This window comes from Aptenodytes forsteri, unplaced genomic scaffold (genome assembly GCF_000699145.1).
Source record: "Aptenodytes forsteri isolate BGI_AS27 unplaced genomic scaffold, ASM69914v1 Scaffold83, whole genome shotgun sequence".
NCBI lineage: Eukaryota > Metazoa > Chordata > Aves > Sphenisciformes > Spheniscidae > Aptenodytes > Aptenodytes forsteri.
The window spans coordinates 6,126,870-6,153,741 of NW_008795371.1; the positions used below are offsets into that span (position 1 = coordinate 6,126,870).

General features: G+C 45.7%; 2 protein-coding genes across 2 annotated transcripts in view; one reads left to right on the plus strand and one right to left on the minus strand.

Annotated features, from left to right (window-relative positions):
* The window catches only part of MEGF11 (multiple EGF like domains 11), a 219,362-nt gene extending 209,772 nt beyond the window's left edge, over window positions 1-9,590 (plus strand). The window contains exons 23-25 of the mRNA XM_019472384.1: window positions 1,654-1,710; window positions 8,670-8,876; window positions 9,430-9,590. Coding sequence (XP_019327929.1) covers window positions 1,654-1,710; window positions 8,670-8,876; window positions 9,430-9,590 — 425 coding nt within the window. The remainder of the gene's footprint in view (window positions 1-1,653; window positions 1,711-8,669; window positions 8,877-9,429) is intronic.
* A 3,717-nt stretch (window positions 9,591-13,307) lies between these two features.
* On the minus strand, window positions 13,308-25,475 carry RAB11A (RAB11A, member RAS oncogene family; the record flags this gene model as incomplete). Its single annotated transcript, XM_009280486.2, has 4 exons — window positions 13,308-16,285; window positions 23,070-23,150; window positions 24,133-24,326; window positions 25,273-25,475. Coding segments are annotated over 4 exons (618 nt in total), but the record flags the coding sequence as incomplete, so codon positions are not given.
* Between the last annotated feature and the right edge of the window lie 1,397 nt (window positions 25,476-26,872).

Here is a 26,872-nt window from a genome sequence, read left to right on the forward strand (position 1 = left end):
TAACCCCAGTTGTGTGCTCACCAGCTTCTCATATGTCAGCCTTGCTCTGTGTGGCATGAGCTGCTTCTTGCTGGAGGCACCCTGTGTATTGGGGAGGCACCAGGGAGGCACCCTGGCCCAAATACTGTTTGGGCATTCCTGCCCCTGGAGGCTTGCTCAGCCCTGGCAGGAGGATGTGTGACCGCCAGGGATGACCTTCGAGAGCACCGCAGCTGGGAAGGGGAGCACCAGCCCTGTGGATGTGAGCCAAGGGATGAATTAGCTCCATCCTCTTCGCTCAGGACTCTGCCCTAGCAGAATACAGGAGAGAAAAAAAAGCACACAGCTAATACTGTGAGGTGAAAGAGCTTCCCCGCTATGCCCAAACTGCCCAGTCAGCCTTGCCCTCTGCATCTTCTTTCAGGGGGTGAGTCTGGGAAGTGGCTCAGGATGAGTGGTGGGAAATGAACAGAAGGTTCCCAAACGGTTTTGGGGGGTCACTCTTGGCCAGAAGGGAAAGAGCCCCATCACAGAGAGCCAGTCATGTACCGCCAGCCCTTTTCCTGTGCTCAGGGATGGACACTCTGAGAATCAGAGCAAAGGGTTTTGTCTTTGATGTGCCAGTAACACCTTTATTATCTAATTTAGTGATTTTCCTTATTTAGCAAAAAACCAAGGCTGTTGTGAAGAAAGGACTGGTACAGCATTGTTAATGGTGGTGACAGCTTTTTCTGTAGAGACCAGAGGACATGCAAGGACAAATAGCTGGGAGACCTCTGGGACATGCTGTTTGCAGGACTCTTTTACCAGCTAACTTAATTACTTGATTGGGAATCCCATAAGCCACAAAGACATTTCTGTCTCAGTAACCAAATTTGTGTTGATTTTGCTAGTCAATAAGAAATATCAGACTCTATAGTTAAAAAGATTTAAAGGCTTACATTGATTTTCCTTTTGATTGATATCTAGGATAATTTGCAGTAGTGAAAATGGAAAAGGTTCCCATCCCCTTCTATCTCTGCATCTGCAAGGAACAGCAAGTTCTTATGGAGTTGCATAAGGCAGAAGCCTTTGCTATCAGCTCTCTGCTCTCAGTTGCTGCATTTTCAGACCGCTGTAGCCACTTAGGGACTATTGTCAGTTATTGTCAGTTATTGAACTGTGCAAATTTATAAGCAAGGTCATATAAGGTAATTTAGAAAGATTGTACACACCTTAGAATCTAAGTCTGTAAATTAAATAACCTACTATCCACAAATGAAACAAAGCCTAAAATTAGTCACAGAGTAATGTAACGTAACCTGCGGACTCAAATTTGAAAGGCTGTTTTAGGCTTCTTTTACTAATCCAACCTAGTGTTTCAGTAATGAACGTATCGGCAGATGATTTTTTTTCTGTTCTGATGGATAGCTGTTCTTGGTAATGAGCAGTACCCTGCTTCAGGAAAACCCTCCCTTCCAGGGAAGCTCTTAAGTATATGCATAATTTTAGGCGTGCGCAGAATCCCCACTGAAGCTAAGTGCATGCTTACAGCTGAGGATGTGCTTAAGAGCCTCCCTAAATGAGGGCCTTGATGTACAATTTAGAGGAAAGAATGTATGCTGCTCAGTAGTCAAAGCAATCCAATTTACATCAATATTTATTTGTTTTCCATTATATATCATTTTTATGCAGGTGCTTGTGGGATGGATAGACGTCAGAACACATACATAATGGAAAAAAGCTTCAAAGGTATGGTATCCAGTGCCTGCAGTCACCCTGGCAAAGAGTTTGAGGAGGGTGTCATAGAAGAGGTGAGATAGGAGACCTGAGCACCCGGGAGAGTGGCCATGCAGGGACAGAGCAATTACCTACAAAATATGCCTGCATGGCTCAGCTGGCAGCACTCTTGACTCCGAGCCAGATGTCTAGGGCCCATAAATTATGGATGCAAGTCTTTACAAAGCCGCAGGCTCCTGCCTCGGCAAAGCAGCATAAGACAAAAAGGGAGGGCTTTGCTGCAGGGACAGGAGGTGCAGGTGGAACTGTCTGGCCAGAGGAAGCTCTTTTAGGAACTATCAGCCATCCTAGAAGGGCTTTCTGGTGGCAGTTGCTGATGACAGACTGGTGCATTTGCCTACTAAGTCACAGCTCCGTAAGGCTCTTAGCCATCCTGAGCTTAAACAAAGCCACTAGAAAACAAGCTGACCCTGCTATGTGGCCTTCGCTGAAAGAGATTTATAGCAGAGCTTGAGAAAAGACCTCACTCAGTACATTAACCAGTCATGCTGGCACAAAGCAATTAACGGGCATTGACTCCAGGGCAGGTCTAAAAAGGGATCATAGATGAGTCATGAGCACAAGCCCAATGATTTTAGATTTCAGTTGTCCTCTAGGTTTACATTGAAAGTATTCCAGTTATGGATGGACTACAAGACCACTTGGCGCAGTGGCCACAAGTTCCTGATTGACTGCGCTGGGGTTTAGCACACTGAACTTGTGGTCCAGGAGATGGAGCAAGGAGTCTGTCTCATTCGGAATAGGCAGGTTTCAGGCTGAGGTCCTTGATCTGAATTCAAGGCTGTTGTGTCTGTACACACCAGCTGGGAATGTCCCTCCATCAGCTGAGGAAGTAAATACTGCACAGCCTCTTTCTGTAATGTCCTTGAGCTGGTATCGGCTGAGTAATGGTCAAAATGGTACCTTCACACAGAGCTGGTTTCAAGACACCCACTGGTCTGCTATGGCTGAGGTGTTACAGAACAAGACCTTTATCTGAACTAACAAGGAATATTGAAAGCTAGTCCACATAAAAAAATGATGATCAGTTTATAGCCAGGCCTAGAGAACACTAATCACTTTGTAGCTGCTGTTTACAAAATAAAGTGCTATAATATTTGCTAAAACACCACCTTACTACACAGAATCACTGAAGGAAACCAATAATCCATGACCAAGTCTTTCTCAATAAAGCTAAATTTAAAATTTTAAAAGGGTTATTTATGTATATTTGACTCGATCCACTGGTTTCAGCTACTTCAATGATTCCCTTTTTCAGAAAAAAAATCTTATTATGGTATAGTTAGTTGTTCTTTTTACTTGGAACTATTAATTTCAAGATTAAACTAAATTACTGTGTTCACAAAGTTAAAAAGCTGCTATAAACACACAGTAGGAATTCCCATCCACAGACACAGTCACACAGAGAGTGGGGTACCAGTGTGAACGAGAGAAAAAGAATTACAGTAACAGTGAACTGTGAAATGTATTTTCTGCTGCTACATATTTTGTTTATTATTTAGGATCTGAGCCATTTTCTTTACATGTTTATCTCCTTATAAATTGAAAAATCAGGCCTAGAAGCCATGTCAGGAAAGTTGATGTGTTCTTTGTGGCTGCCCAGCTGCTGCAGACAGGCACAGCTGGCGCTGGCAAGGGCAAGGTGCCGGGGACACAGGAACACACCTGGCTTTCCAGGGATTTTCGGTAGCTGAACATGCAGGTAGTTAGCAGCTGAGATTTTTCAGAAGCATCTGCCTTTGGATGGCTAAAGGTTTCCAACAGTCACGTCTGAAGGTCAGTTTCTGGGTTCAGGCAGCCCCAGGGCTCTGGTGGCAGCATGGGCACTCAGTCCCAGATGAACCCCCTGCCAGAAGGAGCTGGGTGACATCCCTGATGCTCAGTGCACAGCTCTCCTTGCCCTGCCAGGTCTTGTGTTGGCCCTGACGAGCCACATTCATCTGAAAGATGGAAGGAAGCATCTGCTAAGCGGGGTCATTCACATAAAAGAAACTCCCAGTCCCGAACAATTGGATTCTGTCAGCAAAAAGACTTGGCAGGCGGGTGCTTTGTGTTTATATACTTTTATGCTTTTTAAAGATGATGTCTTTTCCCATCAGTATCTGCTAGGTCTAACTGGAGAAAGCCTGCCCTGCAGCTGAAAATCATGTTTGGTGCTCCTGACCCCAGCCCAGAGCGTTGCACGGGATGCACTGCCGGGGCGGGGCATGGGGTCCCATGGCTTGAGGCTGAGTTCAGGCCGTGGTGGACCTGATCTGCCACCAGCTTCCTCCAGTTCTCCTCTGAGGAGACCAGAGCCCCCAGCTCCACAGCCCCTGTGCAGCGCTGGCCTGGCTGGAGGCTGTCCCCAGAGCAGGGCAGCCAGGAGAGGGACATCCCTTTTGCAACCTGCCACTAGAAATGCAGTGGCCGTGCTGCTAGTGGAGGCACAGGGGGTTCAGCATGTCTGGTTTGCGGTTGCCAGGGTCGCCCATGGACGAGCCCAGCTCACGCAGCGGTATCTGACAGCTCCTTACGCTGGCGCAGCAGCAGCAGGAACCCTTCGGGGCAGCGAGGGGCTGGATGCCATGGTGCCAGCTCTGAGCCCCATGGCACATGGTGACAGTGGTTGAACAGTCACAAAGTTTTCAGAGCAGTTTCTTTCCTGTGCATGATGTTCAGTGACAGCATTTCCAAGCTTTTATTTGCAGCTGAGTCCTCTTCTATTTTTTAGGGGTTTTTATTAAATGAATGCTGATGCACTGGTGGAATAGTATGACCTCAGGCGCGATACCCAGCAAAATCCAAGCAGTTAGAAACACTAATGCACTTACCTCAGGGACTTGGGGCTTGGTTCAGTGTGGGTCATTTCTTTGTTGTACAGAATGTGTCCCTGCAACTGTGTCACACTCACCTGAAAAGCAGCAGTAAGCTATTACTGTCCTAGCAGCAGCGAAGGTTAGCCAGGTTAATGAAAGCAGCCAGAAAAGCACACTACACTGAACGTCACCCATAAATGTGATTAAATAGTAGGAGAGTGTGTTTTATCTGTGTACATCATATTTCCTTAGCACTTCAAACGTGGCAGTAGGTACCGAGGCTTGTCATTAGTATGCCAGAGGATATTCATGGCAAAAGAGAAGAACCCAGTCTGTGGGAGGGACAAGAACATTTCCAGTCCCTGGTAACAAAAATAAAACCTCCTTCAAAGGTCTGGTGATTGGTATCCAGGCAACACAGAAGACAGGGACTTCAACATTAGAGCATATTCCCTATATTTCTCTAGTGTGTCCAGCTGATCAAGTGCTTACAGTGAGTACCAGCACTGCTGGTGGCAGTGCCACCGGTCGGCTGAGCTTTGCACCTCCACGAGAGCCAACCCCGTGGGCGCACAGATGATGAGGTGGCATCACCAGAGCTCACACGTGGCCTGCAGGGTGAATGGGCTGAGAATTTCTAAATACTTTTGTTCTGGGTTAAGTTAATTCATGAAATGAAATTTGACAATTGATGCCAGACTTTTTAATTATCCCCAAATTACCTTAACAACATAGTAACTCAGATGCTTCCACATCCTTTAGAGTTAAATTCTCCACGATCCTGTGCATAATGTGTCTTGTGGGCTAATGACTCCCTGGTGTATAGCACGTTACCAAACATATGCTGGTGCTCCATAAATTATATTGTATCCAGAGCGAAGGGTCTAATCCCTAGCTAGACACAGAGTTCCCATTTACGTCAGTGGGAATCAGCTCTTAGGCGTGCTGTTTCTCAATATCTTCTGGGAAAAGGCAATTCCTGGGAGAGACCAAATGAGTCTGGACAGCCCAAGAGTATTTCACTGGTCTTCCCTGGGAAGGGAAGGTCTGGTGCTGTGGCTACAGCCTGAGGGACACCTGCCTGGGCGGTAGTGTCAGCGCTAGCAGCAGTACAGGTGAATTTTAGCATAGGAAGATAAAAGTAGCTGAGCTGGACTTAATAAAATATATGATGTGCTGGGATTTTTGCCTATGCCAGCTCTGATATGCCCACTTTCATAAACAAACCAGCAGTGACCCACGCAGCTATTTACCTGCATGCTACAGCACAATGGGAGCAGGACTTCTCACTCTTCCCCCTTTTTCGCTCCAGTAGCCAGCAGTCTTTTATAATCTACATTTTATGAATTTAAACCCAGCTCTGTTTCGACTTGTTCCCTCCCAGCCGTGGTGCCAACAGGGAGTGTTTTGTAGTGGACTCCCAGGGCACCAGCAGCCTCATGCTCACACGTGGAGCTTGCTTTGCCCTCTCGTCCTCGCACGGTCCAAAAGCCGCACACACCTATTCACGCTGCCCACTTTTGTGAGCTCCTGCCTTTCGCCCCCGTGAGCATCTCCTCAGCAGCATGGCTTGAGGCAGAGAAGCAAGTTTGTGACAGTCTTCCTGTCCTCTCACCCCAAAATTTAGAGCTGGCTTATTAAAAGCTGCCTAGGCTCTCCTAACGAGCACTACGTACTTGTAGTAGCCACCAGAAGCTGTAACTTGCTGGCAGGTAGAGCTGAGCCTTTCTTTGGCTAAGAATGACATAAAAGCCTCGGGGCTGAGTCTCTCTCCCTCATCAGGGCCATGTCCCTGAAGCAGTGAGTGCTCCTGCACCGGTGTTGGCTCAAGCACCACCGGGAGCTTTCAGGTCCTTGCCCACAGTTTACCCATGTGCACCCCTCCCAGTGACTGAAGAATGGGGCCCAGTCCATATAGCACAGGTATTTTTAGCCTAAAGATTTTTATTTTATTACAGGATTTGTTAGTCTTTGTCTATTGCCTCCTCACCTATAAACAATAATGGATCCTAGACTGTGTGGCACCTTAATATATATACATAGCAAAAGCTAGTAGCACTGAGCTCACTCATGCACAAAAGCCTTTGGTCTTGCAGGGTTGCTCCATCGCTCATTAAAAGGACAGGCCGGGACAGCTTTTCACTGACTTGCCTGTACCAGGATAGGGTTGGTAAAGCTGGAGGGCCAAACCCTGCTGCCAGCTTTTATTTTATTTGTGTTGCTTTGGTTCCTGTCTCCTGTGATGTACCAAAACAGACGTGTTTCACTTTGAAGCAAAGTCATTGTTAATCTCACCCAGGCTGAAGCCAGATGAGGAGTTTCTTAATTTTATTACTAAATAAACATTGCAGTGGTGCCAGGGCCTCTGCCAGCCCTTACACCCCTGATGGTCCCAGCATGGTCCAGCTGGTTTGCTTTGCAGTAGAGCTTCCTACCAAGCTGGTTTCAGTAACCCTGAGAGCTGAGGACTCTCAAGATTTGCTTGTATCACTGAAATTGGAGCACACAAATGCAATCGCTTGCTGCAGGCCGCAGGGCGTGACCTGACACCTTGCTCTGGACGCCTGCTCAGTGCTATCCCCTAGCTGAGCCAAGACAAAGGGCACCAGGCCCGGGGGCTGATGGACACACACACACAGACACAACCCCAGAGCTGATGGAGGGAGCATTGCACCACAGAGTGAAGCGGACCTGACAAGTGAGTTAGCAGGACGGGGCAGATAGGCACAGAGACGAGGTTTGTAAAGGAAAAGCGATATCGTGTTGTCTGTCTATTTCTTAACCTGAATTTCTCTTTTTGTCTCCCATACTAGATAGCGGGGGCAGCTGGGATTGCAGCTATTTTGCAAGTCCCGCTATTTCACCGGGAGTATTTCATAGGCAGAGACGAGGTTTGTAAAGGAAAAGCGATATCGTGTTGTCTGTCTATTTCTTAACCTGAATTTCTCTTTTTGTCTCCCATACTAGATAGCGGGGGCAGCTGGGATTGCAGCTATTTTGCAAGTCCCGCTATTTCACCGGGAGTATTTCATATATACCAGGATCTGCCTTTGTACTGTAACCCAGCACAAGAAAATGCCTCATCTTTCATTGCATCGCTCTAATTCTAAATTAATGGCACTGCCCAGCAGGATGCACACAGCAGCAATGGCACGTTCTTGAATGTCAATGTTAAGACCTATTTATTCTCTATTGTTTTTTATTTTTAAAGCAAGACTGGCACTGTACCTTGCAGCAGGCTGGCATACCCCAGCCAGGGTCACCGACAGGGGAGACTGGTGGTTGCAACTCTAACGCCAACCTTGTTCTCCCCATGTAGCGCCTCCTCCGTCACCATCTCCTGTTTTCTCCAGCCTAGGGGAGAGGAGAAGTAGATGTCTACAGCAATGGAGGGGAAAAAAAAAAAAAAGCAAAGCAAAAGCGAGGCTCAGATGGAGGCTTGTCCCCCCTGCGGAAACCCAAGCGTTCCCCGCTAGCAGGAGAAGCTTCCTCCCAGTCTTAATGGCAGAGGGAATATGAAGAAGTCGGTTTCTCCTTGTGCTGGATAGCCCCAGAAACCGGAACTCTCAGGGGACATACGCGCATACGCTGCACTGGGGCAGTTCTAAGCCTGCTGGAAATGTCTTGCATTCAAATATACAGCATTTGATGTTGACCAAAGCCCTCGGGACACTAACCCTGTAGCTGGTCCAGCAGGCCAAGTACCAGCAGAAGGTCCTGCCTGCAGAGCCGACTCACCACAGCCATGTGCATGGGTCTGCGGGCTGGCAGGGCAGGCGGAGCGGGATTAAAACATAGCTCCTTAGGAATTAGGGGGAGGGAGGGAAAGGATTGCCACCTCAAATTAAATATTGCAGTAAATGACAACTAGAACCTTTTACAGGAAAACCTTCGGTATCGAGCAGGTTTTTCTTTCTTTCCTGCTAGTGAGTTGTGGATGCAATGGGCTGGACACACCCAGAGCACAAGTGTCGGGTGTCTGTGCTGGATGCTTCAAGGATCTTCCTTACCCCCTGCCCCCTATGTCCCCCCACCCTTCCTGCAGAGGTTCAGTTGTAATTAACCTAAGCAAGCTAACAACTCTAACACTCCCACTCCGCTCTTGTTTTGCAGATTATATGAAAGAATCTGTGTGCAGCTCCAGCACTTGTTCTCTGAACAGCAGTGAAAACCCATATGCCACCATTAAAGACCCCCCCATTTTAACATGCAAACACTCCGAGAGCAGCTACGTGGAAATGAAATCGCCTGGTCACAGGGAGTCCCCATATTCAGAAATGCCAACTTCATCGACAGCCAATAAAAACATCTATGAAGTTGGTAAGCGGGGTGGGCAGCAGAAGATCTATTCCAACAATTGGTGTTTTTATCGTAGATGCTGATTTTTTTTCTTTTTCTTTCCTGACACAAGTAGCATGGACTTGGCGCGGTGCAGGGAGGCGCTGGCTGGAGGGAGAAGGCCTGTGCATTAGCATGTTGATTTGGGCAGCTAAGTCCCGGGCGGGGGCCTGTGCCACGGTGGTGGATGTGAGTGTGCTATGGCACTGAATTGCTCCTCCAGCCCCGGCAGAGGAGGGTTGCAGTTCCCTCTTTATGCTCTTGTTTTAAACTGCTGCAAAGCCCAGCCGCAAGATTTTGAAAATGCAAGTGTTGGTCTTTTGAAGACATTATCTGCGGGGCTTTGGGAACTACCTGCCCTTGGATCTGTTTGGTGTTTTTCTCCCTGGTCTGCCCCATGTGCTGCCAGTAAAGCTGCAAGGGGAAGAGATGGTTTGGGAAGCTGATGTTCTGTGCTTGTGACAAAATACGTGAGTAGTTATTAGTTTTGGGAGCACTGCTGGTTACTGTAACCCAGTTTTCCTTGCTTCCCCAGAGCCCACTGTCAGCGTGGTCCAAGACGCCCGCGGTCGGAGTGCCAGTTACCTCCAAAATCCATACGACCTGCCTAGGAACAGTCACATTCCTAGTCACTATGACCTCCTCCCCGTAAGGCACAGCCCGACGCACGGGCCATCTTGGGACAAGCAGTCTTAAACGGATGAACTTCACTGTGCTGCAAATACAAACTTTGAGGAAGCAAAAGAGAAGACAATCCTTTTCTGCGCTGCAGGATGCTGACAGGACTTCAGACTGTCTTACACAAGGACCTAACACAACACAACATCAGCTTGGGCCAACTGCTGCTGGATGATGTTATTTATAAAGACATTTTTATATGGGTAACAGGGACTAAGGACAACCTCTTCCACGCATGACTGGAGTACGTCACCCCAGGAAGGTGTCTACATGCTCGAGGCAAAAACTCTCCGTGGCATGTATTCTAACCCTGGCTTTGCTGTAAAATAAACCACGAAAACATGCTAAGTAGAAGGACTTATAGATGTACATTTCTACCAACTGCATCAAGAAACCTTTTATTGTTAGGAACAAGGTGACTAGGAATATGCTGGAATGTATTTTACATCTTTGTCATGGAAATGGACATTTTTCTGAACGAAAGCAGGGAAACATCATTTCACTGTCTGGAAACCTCATTTACTGCCATCACCATGTGCAACCTGTGCAGATCATGCTTGGTAATTAGCACTGAGATGTTCATCTTTATATTCAGTCCCAGGGTATTTGAGTAGAGGAATATCAACACAGACACATGCTGTGCAGTTTTTAAAATGTAACATCTTGGCAAATGTCCAGTGATCTTTGCTAATGACTTGAGTTTCAACAGTAAATCTCACACCCAGCTTACCACACTTTTAACAAGCTATAAAATACTTTGATTGGCACAGATAGGCTTTAATTTTCCTTATACAGCTTCTGTTTTGTTAGATAAATCCACCAGATTTGCCAGGCAATGCAAATTGATGGACCTTCATTTACTGCCCTGGGACGCTGCAGGTTTGCACAGACTAACCCTGGTTTGGCTTCCTTTCCTAAAGCTAAGACACGTCGGCTTCTCTAGACCGTCTTTACAAACCATCTCATCATGATTCACTTAACAGCATGCCATTTATGACACCCTTTAATTTGATGTGCATTACCATGTAGTGCAACTTTATCCATTGATGATTCTACCTGAAATGTCATTAAATTGAGCTGAAACTGGGTTTTCTTTTTCAGCAGCTGTTTGTGAAGTAATTATCAAGGGGTTGGCCCATGGTAAAGTTTGGGACTAAGCCACCATGATTTTTTTTTTTCCTGGTAATCTTTATTGACCTAGAAAGTAGAATACTTGCCGTTAAGCAGTTCCTTGTAGATTTTGAGCATGAAATAGTATTGATTCTAAGTATGTAATTTTATTAGGCAAATGTGGAAGTAGCAAGTTGATTGCCTCTTAAATATAAAAAAAAAATTCTGTTGCACATTCGCCAGTCTGATGGAAGTAGAAGAGAACGAAACCAGCACCAATCAGTTGCTCAAAGCATGATCGCTCGCGTAACCTGCTAGTCTAGGGGACCGGTAAGAGGAGCCTTCCAGCTCGGAGGCAGCGGCTTGATCCCGGCTCTGAGTCAGACCAGGCGTCAGATCACTCGGAGGACCCAGCCCGTGTCCCCGCAGACAGGCTCAGCCCTCGCCTCGGGGATCGGAGCCCCTGGCACGGTGGTACCGAGCCGCTGGCAGCCTGCACGGCACCCCTGGGCTCGCTGCCGCAACACGCTCGCGTCAGGGCGTGGGGAGCCCCGGCGATGTGCTGCTGGAGGAGCTGGGACCCCGCCGGGCGGTCGGGTTGGCTCTGAACTCCTCTGTGCAAACCAAGAGTTTTGCAGTGAGACAGCCGAGCCGAGCCCAGAGATCCCCCAGGCTTCCAGAGCAGCAGATTTTCATGTTGCAGGATAATGCATAAGTAGTTACGTGAATGCTGCATGTGTGCATGGGGGCAATGACTGATCAGCAATAGTAATTTTATTTTCCAGGAAAGCCTTATTTGAGATGTAAGTAGACAATTATTTTGTAGGGCCAGTAGGAATATATTTTATGTACATGAATAGAAAGACTTACCTCAAAAATATCAAGAGAAAGGCAGTTCGATAAGGAATACTCTTGTTAAAGACCTACCTTGACACCTAGCACAAGCAGTCTCAGCTGCCAGCCTGACCAATGTTTGTGTGTGTGTTGCTGTGAAGTTTGCGATGAGACTCCAGAGAGCAGAGATGTGCTCAGTTTGGTTTTTTTTCAAAGCTGGATTTTCAAACCAAATGCAACAATGTGCATAGAGCTTAACAGGAAACAAACAAACAAACAAACAAAACGAAGAAAAGAAGTACCTTCTTGTATATTAGCATTAGCTTAGGAAATAGGACCCAAAATGGCAATACTTTTTTAAGGCAAGACAGATTTGTAATATATTTGTTCACTGTGCAAAGGTATTCTACCTTGTACAAAATAAATTGAATTTCTCTCAATGTGTATTTCTCAAACATACTCATTTGCAGACTAAAACTTCCAGCCCGTGTTCAGGTCTGAGTTCTGCAGGCGATGGGGCTGGTCACGAAGGGGCTGTCCACCTCAATGAAAAAAACCCCCAGGCGTCAGGCTTACAAGCCAGAAGCTGGTTTCTCTGTTGCAGGATTTCTCAGAAAACACAATGCCGTAATTCAGACTGTAATTTGGAGTTAATTTAAAGTAAGGCCCAGCTTTAAAACAAAAGGTAACTGGCTCTGTGTGTGTTTTACAACTCCTCTAGTAGCTCTCCTTCCCCAGCAGTTTAACCCTTAGCGGGTCTGGGCGAGAGACCCCGGTGAAGCACAAACCCAGCCGGACACGCTCCCGCACACCTACAAAGAGCAATCTGGGGCGAGTGCCAACGCCAGGTCTCTCTTTGATTTTCATGCGATGCATTTCAGTGCGTGTTGTGACAGTGCTCGGTGACACCAGTGGGTTATTGTGCCTTCAGGTGGGCACTGGAGGATACAGGCCAGCACAGTTACCCTACTGCACCCAGCAGTGATGAGACCGGGCACACGGCAGCCGTCCCAGCAGTTTTGACGGTGCTCCCAGGGAGTCTAACCAATAAATCACGAGTGCAGATTTGCAGCAGAAACACCTTCAGAATTAATGACTCCCAGGCAACGCAGCGGACTGCTACGTGTTGAAGCTTTTTCAATATTTGTGCTTCATATTTCCAAAAATCTTGTTAACTAAAGCCCAGCATGTAATCTTATTTGACAAGCCACGCTCAAAGCTATTTAAGTCTGGAAATTCATCAGGTTTGAACTGATAGAATAAGTAATTCTAGCTTAATAAAAATGTCTTTAAATCAGAACAATTCCATGTCCTTTCTGCTCAAGAGTCAGAACCTCAACTCCCATCAAACACAAGAACCACTGACGCTCACTGAACAGCATCGTAATTGTTAAGGCCGGGACTTTCAAATATGCAAATGATAGCAAAAGCTTGTGGCAAGTAAAGCCAATTTTGCAGCATTATACAGAGCTCCCAGGAACTCTGAAGGCTCATTTCAGGACCCAAAAGCAGTATCTGTTGCAACCAGTTGTGTCCTATTAGCAGAGAAGAGACACTTCAGTCCAGAAGTAACGCAACTACAGAAGAGAATGATTAATCAGCAGCTGAACGGGAACAATACCCCGTCGGGTCAGTGTTCAGAGGGAATAACGTCTTGCATTGTCTCTCCAAAAGCGCTCTGTGAAGTACCTTCTTGTCCCAGGAGTCTCACCCAGGCCGGGGCCAGCCAGGATCCGCTGCCATAGCACCGCGGTGCTTAGCCAGGAAAAAGCAGTACAAAACCACACGACACGAGGCAAAGGCTTTAATAGGCAAGAAGTTAGTCTCTGTAGATACACCGTTTGATTTTGCTTTACAAGTTGATAGCTCACGAAGGCTTTACAAACTATTGCATGAAAATTTTATGATGTTCCGTGTTGCAGCAGTTCATAAGTACAGAATCAGTTTTTGCACAGCATTTCTAAGGCCTGTTTTATAATTATTAATTTTAAAGTTCTGGTGGGGGGAAAAAAAAAATTATCAGAGTTCTTATTTTGCTAACAGCACACGCAGCCATTTCACAGCTGCCCAGGACTTAAACACGGCACTGTTTATTGCGAGGCGAAGGAAGAAGCACGTGCAGACACGCAAACTCTGCGCAGGGCAGGGGCAGCCTCGGCTTCTGACAGCGATTTGTGCTCCGATTGCATTTGCTGCAGAAGGAACATCTTGCATAAAACCATGCAAAATCCAAAGCTGACGTGACAGCTGAGTCAAGCTGCCTGCTTACGTGAATCAGAAAGGAAGCGAAGTGAAACTCATCCTGCATTTCCAGTTGACAAATTTAGAACTTGGTTGCCCCGGTAATTTGGTTAATTCCAAAATATGCTCCGGTCCGGCCAGAGAAAGTGCTCCGAGAACAGTTCCCACAGTAAGCAAGGGCCCAGTCTTACACCTCATCCTCACTCTCCTGCAATGCTAGAAGGCCCTAAATTGCCTTTGTCCCCGCAGCCAGCAGTGCTGCCCCACACGTTCTGTGGGTGACTGCTGCCTGCAGCAGGCAGCCAGGGACACCACGCGCAACGCTCGCTGGCAGCCTGGCTCTCCCGTGCACCACTTCTTCAGCAGGACACCAAACTAGGATAAAAAAAAGCTCAAATAATTTGCTGTAGAAGGCGGTAGTTTGCTGTCCCACAGGATGTTCTTACTGGTGGCAACGTGGGAAAAAAACCCCAGTTTGTAAAAGCTATTCAGAAGTGTGACTAGAGTGAACCCACAGACTTTTCAGAGCATAAAAGCTTCCTGAAGCTGCCAAACTGTCATGGCTATGAACTGCAGCAGCCCCAAAAAGCTGCAGGCCTGGTCTGAGTGAAGGCGGCAGTTAACTGTGTTACATGACCCTTTCACTTCCTTTTCTGGGGGTACTTCCACTTCAGTGTCTTCTCGCAGGCTGTTCCAAGAAGCTTACTAGCTTCCAGTAAGTAAAAACCTTCAGGTCAAATCCCAGTTATCCCAAAAAGTGCACCCAACACCATACTGAGTCGTCCCCTGTAATTCTTTATTAGAATCATGGATGAATATATTTTAAATCAATCTAAAAAAATAATGAATCAAGGTACAGTACATGCATAAAATACAAAGTAATTTACAAACAGATCAAAATCGCATCTTCAGAACTAATATTAGGAGGAGAAATGGACTAAAAAAACCAAGCGACCGACTACAGCAATGCCTTCCGTGTGCCTTACACATCATGAGCACCGCAAGACAGAAAGGTTGGGTACGAAACGCAGCTGGTAGTGCCTCCCCAGATTTGGATGTTCCAAACGGGTCATATCAGAGTTTGAGAAACATCCCCTACAATCAATTACTTCCCTGCAGTTGTATAAATAACTGCAGGCATTTATACAACAAACAGTTCTTTTAAATACTGTAGAAATTCAGTGCCTATAGCCCCCAAATCTCAGTATTAATGACGTGTTTGGGAATAGCACATACGGAGTGACATGCCGTGGTTTCAGAGTGCAGTGACAGAAGGCACAGTTCATGTATCCCTGAACAAGCTAATCCAACAGATGATTTGTACTGAGCGACAGACCACAGAAGGAAGGCACCCAGTAAAAAAACTACTCCAGATGCTTTTGTTAGAGAACATACACCAAACCATAGGAATAATTTAAAAACACCAGATGAAACAGAACTGAAAACTAAGACCAGGTTGTGGAAGTCATTGATTCATCGACTCAAGCATTTGAATATATTAATATACGTGGCACGTATTAATAAATGTGATATGTAATACGTGACAACACCCTTCAAGTCGGTGTGCCATGAAAGAAAAAAGGCATCCTCAAATCCTGATACCACCAGCTCTGTGGAGGCCAAGTCTCGGGCAGCACAAAAACATGCTGCAAGTTCCAGCGTCAGAGCGACCCTTCATCAGTTACGCAGCTCGTGCTTTTGCTTTCTTCACAAGAGACACCTCAACCAGAGTCCCACCAGCATCTCCCCGGCCAGCCTCCCAGCAGCTCTGCCTCACATCACAACCTCCTCTGCAGCAGGTGCCAAACCACAAAAGCTCATTCACAGGTAGCAAGAACCCTGCTGCTTGTTTGCAAGAAATTCTCTTTTCTCCCCCATAATATTCTATTAAAAAAAAACCCTCAACGTGACAATCTGAAGATGTAGCCAGAAACATTAACTTATATTAAAATTGCACTTCAGAGCAATGGGCATTTCATCAAGCTTTAGATGCAGTATACAACACCTTAAGACAAGGAAAGATTACCCTGCCCAGAGATATTTTCCTAGTTAACCTGACAGTAATTGTTTTGCGAGGAGCAGAATAACGTCTTCAAGTGCTCACTAAAGGTGTCTGTGCTCTGACTAGCGGGCACCATGTTGGGAAGAGATCAGATCAGTTCCAAACAATTTACTGAACCAAAATGGACAAGTTGGTGTTGGGAAAATACTGCAGCCACACAGAAGCAATAGATTTATAAACACTGAAATCAAAGTGTTTAAGACATGGAGAAATTCAGGAGGAATAAGCAGTAACTAAACACAAGAAAGTAACCACGAGAATTACAAATATATTTAAATCTTGGACCTGGGGAATATACACAGCCTTTTAGGAAAGAATGAACAATTCTATATATTCTGACAGCACTGCATCTTTGGTTTGTTTTCAGTGGTTGGAGGGACGTGAATGGGAACCACGTTGTTGCTTGGAGACATATCGTTTTCACGTCTGTCGGACATTTGCTTCTGGGAAACAATACGATAGATCTCTGGAAGATGAGAAAGAGCTAGTTATTATGCGTACACCAGCAATACACCATCAGAAAGTTAAGTCTGGGGGAAACCAGGCATAAAATATACAAAGATTTCCCATAGTTTTGGAAATATATAGGTAATGCACAGAAGTGTTCACATGAAGTTCAACTGTGATGCTTTCTATATTCAGAAAATAAAATATTTATATTTTTGCAAAAGAAATTTATCTTTTAAAAACTGTTCTACTCCCCTTGAGATAAGAGTTAGTAAATGGACAGAATTCACCATTTTTTTTTTGCTAGGAATCAGAAACCATGTACCCCATCATTCTTTCTGACGGTTCCTAAGGCTCCAGGGACAGTGGCTGCATGTTTGCTGACGTATCCGCAGACAACAGCGGGATTGAAAAGAACCACTCAAAATGTCTACCTCTGACAGGACTGCAAGGGCAGTTTCTTCTCTCTCAGCATGCCCATCACATACAATAGCCTGGCTATCATCCAAGCGGTTTTAAGTCTTCAGAAAAGGTTGATTGGGGCCCAAAAGAGGAGACCCGGCCCCTTACGCAGAACACAAGCCCTTTACAAAAGTCACTGTGTTAGTGCAGGTAAACTTCAAAACTACAGAGAAATATGGACCCCAGACAAAGAAATTCCAGCATAAACTGGAGAGCACGGGTTAAACTCCTGTGCCTTTCCCAGCACGCTGCCAGGTGGGGAACGCTGCACACCTGCCCTGAAAGCCTTGCCCAGTTTCCTGGGATTTGTTAGTGGCCGATGGCACGTGCTGTACATAAACTCAGAGTAGCTACAAAAGCATTTATTTCAGTTACGCAGAAAAAAGTACGGATGTGTAGCACTTCACCCCCAAAAAGGAAATAAAGGATACCAAAAATAGCACATGGGGAACTCACTTGCAAATTCAAGTTATGAACCATTGAATTTAAAAAAAAAAAAAAAAAAAAAGGCTTGCTAAACCTCAGTTTAACAAAAAGTTTGAAAGTGTTTCGGAATCAGCAAAAAGCCGACCGTAAAATGACAAGATCACATCTTCTACCTTGCACAACAGAAAAGCGTGCTGGCAAAAAATACACGGCACCGCCAAGCAGCGGAGCCCCTGAGAGCAGGGAGTTGATGCCCACACCCAATTTGCATGCTCCAGCTCACTGCCCCACCGTAAGGTTTCGGATAAGGCCAGGCTGCAGAAGACGAGGGTGTCAGCACTTCACTCCTCCAGCAGAGCAAAGCAGGGAAGAGCACAGCTCGCAAACAACTCTGGCAAACCAAAGCAAAGGTCCAAGTTCTTTCGGACTTCTGAAGTCTCTTATCAGCTGGATAACGACTGTCCAAACACACACCTCACCTGACCCCAAACCAAGACACATCTTTTCCACCAGAAATTTGTCATTAGCGAGTAGCCTTTGTTCAGAATTTTAATGAGCTGCTGCTTAGCGCACATCCTGACATCATTTCAGTACTGGGAATCGAGCAACCTTGTGCAGAGGTCCCCTTTGCTGCCAAGGGCTGATCACACAGCTAAGCGCCTGCTTTTACGACAATGAGAAGAGATGGCATTGAGGAGCTAGAAAGGGTCCCTGACAAACAAGGCTTGAAAACCTTGCCCTCAATGCAACAAGCCTGCACTGATTTAAGCTGCCAACACAAACAGAGGCCAAGTGCTCCCCAGGAAGAGTAAGAGCAGGGCTGCACGCATCCACAGGACTGCTGGCAAAATAATCTCTCACGTAGATGCTGTGCTCTATCTATGGACTGTACAAGTAACATCAACCCTTGCAAGCGGCGCTTTGAAAGAATCTACCTGTTGGGCCTCCAAACTGACAGCTCAGACTCAGATAGGGATAAAGCGTTCAGAAAAATGGATTTTACATACGCATTCAGTTACAGATCAAGTCACTGAGGCAACCAAACAAGAGCTGCACACGTAAAAGGATTTTCTGATTTCACCCTTTCTCAAGTTCAGCCTTCTTTCCAACAGCCTTACACATAAACAACTTCAGAAGTTAAGTGAGTCCCATGAAATCAGATCTTTAAAGCCACCTGCAACCCCATGTGGGAATTTGCAGACAAAGATCAGCTTCGCCCTGTGGCAGGCCACTCCATGTTGAGCAGAGTGCCTGCGTGCAGAAGAGATCTGCTCTGCATTCTTCAGGACAAGCTTTCTGCTCCCCTACTCTGCCCCAGCTCAGGGTAGACAGTCAGTTTACCTCCAAGTGCAGAACACTGTCCGTTCCTATTCAACAGGAGAAGGCTCTTGCCACCTTCCTTACTGGAAACTCTCTAGTAGCACCTTCGGCAGCAGCAATTCTCAGTCTTCCAAAGAACTGCCTGAACAAGTTCATACTAGTCCCTAACACGAGCTGTCACACGCTTCCTTCACCAAGCAAGGACTGGCAACCAGGGTGCCCTCTGTATAACACCCTCATCTTACAGCAAAGATCTTCAGTAAACAGCCCTGAAGCCTTAAAACAATCTTAACAGCATTGATTTCTCTGCTGATAAAGGGTCTAGCCCTTCTGTCTCTGGGAACATATTTCCATGATCCCCACTTCCACGGCCTCCCCATCAGTCCTGCAAGGACATTTAGCAGCTTGTGCTGCTTGAATCAACTTGCAGCAGTGCCAAGTTTGCTGCTCACTGCCGCTTCTCCCTCCTCTGCAGTGCAAACCTTTGTGCAGCCGCAGCGTACTGCCCTAGATGAAAGCCTAAATGTCTAAAACCTGCCTTTCCCTGGATCAGCTGCACACTCTTTCATCCCACACAGCTGTGCTGCTGTGAAAGGGGAGGTGGGAACAGCTTAAACCTGCTCTCACCAGGGCAAAACACCCAGCAGCAAAGCCTACACTGAAACTAGTCTGCACTGAGGAATGCCAGGCTAATGAAGACATGGGCTTTTTAATGAAGACACTATGCTTTATGCTCTGCTCAGTAACTGAATGAGACCTTATTAAGAGCACATTCAGCAGAATGCATCACTGCATAATTGGTAACTGTGTGAGACAGGCCTTGCACTGTAAGACGGCTGGGAAAAAGTGACACTGCTGCCTAGGAGGAGCTTGTCTGGTCCTTGTCTGCTCAGCCTGCACTAGTGTTTCATTCATTTTCAGGTGTACAGAGCTAACAAAAGAAGAAATCCCTAGAATTTTTGACGTTAATGCTCTGTGATGTTGTTTCCTTGGAGATGGGATTCCTTAGAGATGAAACCGGAGCAGAACGCAGTACAGGAACAGAGACGGCACAGAGCCAGGCAGGGAATGGAGGCAGACTCCAGTTTACTTTAAGGATGCTTTACCCTGCTGTGAATGCTCAGAGTGGATAGGATTATAATACCAGTCTCTCCTATTTGCCAGAGATACAAAGCAGCTTTGTGTGCACAACAATCAGCCCTTGAAGTCTAGACATCTTGCAACAGAAGAATTTGGACAGGGACCATTACTCTAAGCCACAGAAGGAAAAGGTCCCCAAAACCTCATCTGGTATCCACAGGAAGCCCACTAGATGTAAGATATACCCCCCTCTAAAAGTCCTCTATAATACAGGGAGAGGAAGGCAAAGCTGTCTCCCCTTCTTCCACCTGTAACAACAGCAGATCACATACTCACTTAGGCTGTGCTAACTGTAATGGATTCATATTTCCCATGCCCCAAGCCATCTATTCAAAGTAGCTTAATCTGAGAATCTAGGTGCGGAGAAGTTTAACATGGACCCTGCTACACCTCCAAGGGAAGTACTCTTACAAGGTTCCATCACTGTCCCAACCAGACCAGCTTCAGTAGGGCTGGGGAAGAAAGGATTTTTGCTACAGACCTTAGTCGCAACACCCTGTTCAGGAGAGATCTAAGCAGCTCTGTGAAAGGTATCGGGAGCCGCCTGGGATGCGTCTGCAGTGCAGTTCCCAGCACTGCAAATACTAGCAGAGCTGGTGCAGCAGCATACCCTGCCCCTTCTTCTGTCAGCCACCTCCACTTACAGCCTGTGGCAAAGCCTGTTGGCTTTACCAACTTCCTTCAAAGGACAATGAGCATTCCACCCGCAGGCACTATGCTTGGAGGCAGCCTTGCCAAATACAGACTATACATGATTCTGCAGGGTCACTCTGAAAACCACATTCCCCAAAAGACTGCTCCCCTCTTTCCTTCAAAGCAAATCATTAACAGAAAAAGCCAGCTGTGAAGTGTTATCAAGAAGTTCATTGGCAGAACATTTGTCCTTCGCATGCCAGTCACAGCTGAGATGGAGCCAACCTGCTGCTAATGCATTATTTACTTCATCTTTATCTCCCTGAAACAGGAGCTCCTGTCTGGAGCAAGCCACATGCCCACTAATCAGCAAAAGTGTTTCTTCCAGTACAGTTGAACCAGCCCCTCCTGAACAAAGATCCTGTCAGCATACCCAAGAGCTCTTTACTGAAAACACTGTCAGAGCAACATGCAGGGAACATTGACATTTGTGGAAAAGCAACAGCCTCAACAATCTGTCAGAGTCCACCGAGGGCAAGTTTTAATCACTCATTCTCCCATTACAGACTGCTCTCCCTTACAGAAAAATTAAACTAGAAAAAAAAAATCAAACCTCCGCAAATTAGAATCCAAAATAACTTCTGGAATAAAAGGTTGGAAGCATGCGAGGAGAGATAAAGAAACGGCCTAGCCTGTGCCCAAGAGGTGAACTGCTTCCCCATGGCAATGGCAGTATATCGTCTGAGTGTCACACAGCTCCGTGAAGTAAGGCAGCAGCCCAGGGCACGCAGGAAACTTTCTACCTCTTCAGCCATCACTGTTAGAGAACAGAACAGTCCAACGGGAGATGGGGGCAATTAGGTGACCAGTTTATATCGGCCATGACAGCCTGACAGCCACCTTGGGAGGGGATAAACAGTGTCTGACATATTTCCAGTTCTGTTTTATTAGTGCTGGTGCTGAACGAGCATGGAAGTTAATTAACTGGAAATAAAAATGCCTTTCTCCTGAAAAATCCATGTCCAAATTCATGAGCATTTTTGACAGGACTGCCTTAAGGTAGGTGAAGAAAAGAGGAAATCCAGCAGGCATACCAGATACCATCGCATTCAGCCACTCCTTAGCCATCCACCCTCTGATGGCATTAGTAGTTAGTCATGTAGGGAGTAAATGTATGAGCTAACACAACTTCTCTCTTTTTTTTTTTTTAATTTGTGCAAGATTGAATTACAACCAAATGACTACACTGAAGTTAAAAGGGAACCACATGGTTCCCCTGAAGAGGGAACAAACTCAAGTTCTAGTCCCAGCATCGCATGAAGCAGCAAGATGACAAGCATCCCTATGCACTGTTGATTCATCTAACAGACACACTTACTTTTTTGCTAGTATATGGACAGGAGCGCTACTGCTTAGGAACCCACTGTAAGAAACATAACAGAACCAGAACCTATCTGAGGCCTCTTACAACTAAGGATAAGACAAGAAACAGATGGACACAGGCAGGTAATACTCCAGCAGCCTAACAACTCTCTCCACTGCTAGGGTGTTCATATAGCATTTCAAACAACTCAGGAAAATGCTACAGGATTTATACTTTTATTACAGTAAATAACTTTCTAGTTGCCTCCTCATCTGCATGTTCCAGTATGGCTAACAAGTCCTTTTTGGTGTGTTTTTAAAAGAATGTCTAAATTAGCTGGCAAAGAAAAAAAATTCAAAACTAACGAGGTGCCAATGTCACAGCAATGAGATCTGATTAATAGAGACACATAGTTTAGAAGTGGGGCCGCTGCTCATGCCAAGCAGATCATGTAGCCTGGCACACACTACATTGAGATGGAGGGAGTTTAAACTTGCAACTGGGAAACATGTTGGAGGCACTTGGAGAAAACAGAGACACTCCCTGGTGCACCTGAACTCTAGAGACACATACCAAAACAGAGGAGAGTCTCAGCTGTTTTGAAGACCTAGACTAGACATTTGGAGAGGCATTTGCCACAGCTGGGAATGGCAAAAGCTCAAAAACCACACACACCACTGTTGTTCCACTGTGCCCTGGCTACAGCTGACGGGGTACACAGCAATACAGAAGTCCCATGACAGCTAGTGATTTCCACACTGATCTGTGAATTCCTACCCTATCCTTTATAAGCCATGGTTAAGTTAAGGTCCCCCACGTAGTTGTAGTTGAATGTCTCAGACTCTTAACAAGTTTTGCCTATTTAAAAAAGAATTTAAACAAAAAGGAAGTACTGTATCCACAGAGCATAAAAAATGCAGCACTCACTGCCATCACATGTTGCAGAGCCAAAAGTCCAGCCAGGGCTATTAAATGCAATGACAGTGACTACCCTGCAGCTCAGGAGTCACCACGTCTCAGACTACTAGTACTGTTCAAAGGAAGGATCTCTACTCTTTCATCCGTTTTGCCTTGGCAACTGCTATGGTCACCATTAAAAATGGAAACAAACTAGACTGACTTCTCCTCTGATAAACAATGCCTGTTTTAACTTCATGCTTGCATGAGACAATTCTCTCCTGTGGGCATTCCCTATGCCATACACAAATGGGAAACTGAAACATAAACTAGGCTGACTAGAAACCTGGGGCAGATCAAAGTGAACAAGGATTCATTCCTAAGTCCAAGACTGGCCTTTCAACTGTCACGCTTCGAAACTGGACTCCAAATCTTATGGCTGTGCAGAATGATTAAATAGCAAAATTTTAAACACTTTATAGGCAAAGAAACGCCTATGTGCATCATATCTGAGCAGCCTTCTGCCCTTCCCCCTCGAAACACAAAGCACTAGATGACTCACCTGTCAGAATAGTCTGGAAAGCTGCTTCCACATTTGTAGAGTCTAAAGCAGATGTCTCGATAAATGACAAACCATTCTTCTCTGTGTGGACAGAAATACTATAATTAGAGGGGTACATCATGTATCTGTTTCCCATCTGGAAGAACTTCTGTACCAGATTATATTTGTGGTGTTCCTGATGAGACACATGGGTATCAAGAAAAAGTATAAAAAGTTGTGGGTTTACGTGATCTGAAAGCAATACCACCCAACACCAACATTAGAATTTACACTCGTCCTCAAGCACAGGAATCAGTCCAGTGCTGTGTTACTCTGAGGCACATCTTCCTGCATCACTGAAAGTGAGAATTTGTTGCGCTTTCAAGAACTGTGTGAGGAAGCTTCCTGGATTTTCAACCTCATCAAGTTTCTCAACCTCCCACCTGCTGGCCTGTCATGGCAGCTTATTTAACAGGGCTAGCCCTATTGGGGGAACGACAGTCCTCGACCTGCAGGCAGGGATCCTCACTGGCCATAAACTCCTCAAATGCAGCTACGGCAAGCCTTAATGTAAGAAACCCAGCTACACTCCTGGATGAAAGAAATTTGGCCTAAAACAAGGCAAGATTTACAGAAAGTAGAATTATTTTTCACAGATCTTAATTATGTAACAAGAGTCAGAAAGCCGGTTTAATGAAAGTCTGTTCAGCCACAGGCATCTGCACAGGGCTCCAGATCAGTTGGTACAAAGGCGGCAATATACAGGTGCAAAGCTACCACCATACAAGAAACACAAACCTAAAGCCATAGGCACAGTTTCTGTGAGAAAAGCAATGCATAGGCAAGAGAATAAAGTCTGGTTTGAAATCTTCAAGTGCCTCTGGCTGATTCTTGAAACCACATCAGCATGTATGTTCTACAAGGATTCCTTTTTGACTGAATTAAAAAGAGGCAAACAGCAGTATGTGACACTGAGGAACATCACCAGCAGCACTCTTTTTCCTCCTACCAGCACATTCACATATCTAAGACCAGGTAGGCAGATCCCCAGACAGCATTAGGAAATTATTTTGAGTTCACCAACCTGCAAAAGCTCTGGCCTCATCTGTAGGGACTGCTCTCAGGTGGCGCAAGTCACTCTTATTTCCCACAAGCATGATTACAATATTGCTGTCAGCATGGTCTCTCAGCTCTTTCAACCATCGCTCTACATTCTCGTAAGTAAGGTGCTTAGCAATGTCATACACCAATAATGCCCCTACAGCTCCACGATAGTACCTGTGGGTGAAGAGATGTGTTAAGAGAACCAGCAAAAAACATCATGATTAAAAGTGACAAGTTATGTGCAATAACGGGAAATAGCTATTACTAAGACAGCTATACAAAAAAAAAATCCAGAAGCAGGCTACGTGGGACTCAAAGCAGTGAAGTAGAGCATCCAGACTAGGGTTATGCCACAGGACCACCAGAGCAGCCAGGGCAGCTCAGAGTCTAGGGGGTAAGCCAAGCCCCATGCTCGTGGGGAGAACCCTGCATCCCAAAAATGAAGCTCTGGAAATTTGTGGGGAGCTACTGTCACCTTCAACCTCTGATCCACTCCTAAAAAGTCTCCCTCACCCATCACTGCGGGTGCAGTACAGGCACAGCCCATAGTGATAGAGAGACTTTAGAATGACTCACTGGATCATAAAAATGTCAGCCTGATCTATTCCCTTTACAAAAGGCCACAGCTGGTCTCCCTTCAGACCAGAGAGAGGCACAGGAAACAGGCTGTGTTCTCCCACCCCACAACTACCTCCAGCTTTTCTTAAATCCAGCTTTTGCTATGCTATTTTTTTCCAATTAAATAAGCAAGCAAAGTGAGTAGTCTTTCCTTACTGCTACAGGAGGATTTCTGGTCTTAGGTTACCACTGATAAAACCTCCATGAACACTGGTATTACTTTATCAATCACTTGCATTGAAATGAGTCTCTCAAAGCTCTTGCATTCTAGGCTTGAAATGCCTCCAGTTACGTATCACGAGAGCACTGAGAAGTAAATCAGTTTGTGCAGGGACATCCTGTATCAAGTGTCTGGACTGAATAATATTTAAGCTTCTTTCCCCCATAGGTTGTGGATATTACACGATAAGACACCCCATTTGCAGTTTCTGAGGAATCGGAAGGGCCCAAAATTACCCTCTTTAGCAAAAGTTTTTCTTCGACCATACAAGCTATCACTTACGCTGATGTTATAGCTCGGTATCGCTCCTGCCCTGCTGTGTCCCATATCTGAGCCTTTATTGTCTTCCCATCAACTTGAATGCTTCTTGTTGCAAACTCTACTCCAATGGTGCTTTTGCTTTCCAAGTTAAACTCATTGCGAGTGAATCGAGACAGAAGGTTACTCTTGCCTACTCCGGAGTCTCCGATAAGTACAACTATAAGACAAAAATTACATGAGAATCAGACTCCAGATGTAGATAATACATTGACAATCACCTGCAATAAACATTTATTTTCTGGAATGAAGCATGAAGGAAAAGAATGGCAAAACCACCACTCCTGTCATGGGTCTACTGTCCAAGTGTTAATATTTCTAAAGGATCAGAGCTGCCACATTCACCAGCACTTCGAACAGACATTAGACTCAACTTTTACTTGTTTACATTTCAGTCTCCTTTGCCCAACATGGAAGAACATTCCTCCTCCAGAAGAATATACATGGCTGTCACTGCAAAAGTCGGGGACAGTTTGGATTTCACATCCTTGTAACAACACTAGAACTAAAAAACAAACAAAAACCCCACATCATGCAACTGAAATCTGTTTTGCTGAAGAAGTCCAAAACACAGGGCAGGCAGCAGACTCTGCCTGCATTTTACACTCTTCATACCTTTGCAGAAGAGAGGTTCCCCACTGGGGCAGAAAAATTTGTGAATGGAAAAAAGAACCAAACCCAAAAAACCCCACAAGACCACCATCACCCTGATGGACAGTTTAAAAATGTTAGCTGAGCCACAGCACTCTGCCCTTCCGCAGTCCCTCACTGCTGCTGTGACTCCTGGCCACTTTAGGCCAGAGCCTGAAACTGCTCTAAAATGCTGCCGGGGTATTGCTGGGCCTCAGAATTAGAGCCACCATCCACTCCCCCTTCTCCGGCTCAGCTTGACTCATCACAGCACCAGTGCCAAGCAAACTAATTGGAAGGAGTCAGCTATGCTTGATGAGATTGACAGGAGGTTTAAAGTCCAGTTCCTACAGGAAGAAAAGCGTCACAAGGATTCGCTGCAATATCCTGTAATGCTGAGTTGAAAGATGCAAGTTTAAGCATAACTTAAAACTCACTATCAAGATGCAGGCTGCTGGATGAAACACATTCACACCCCTGAGTCACATCAACAGGAGCCTCTCGGGATGATCTTATGCCCTTAACGAAGATAAGGTACTGAACAGGTAACAGAAGGAAATGGAGCAAAAAGAGGACGAGTAAGATCCTCGAGCAGAATGGCTAATAACCTTAAAGTTCAGCAGTGAATCAAGGCCAGTCAAAGCAAAAGAGTGCACACTCAGGTGACAAAAAAAAAGTCGTGGCTATGCTTGTTTTGAAAAAACAGAAATACTTGCTCGGTAACATACATCATTTAACAGTTAAGACACTGCAACACAGTATTAAAGATTGTGTGGTACAACAGAGGAATGAGTCCACCAAACACACTTCAATCACATGAGAAACCCCCCAGTGAGTCTTAGCCCAGCAGCGCAAATACTCCCATCTGCTGCTGCACCACACAGCAGCCCTCTGAACACCGTCTTCTATTTAAATAATGCAAAACAATTCTGAC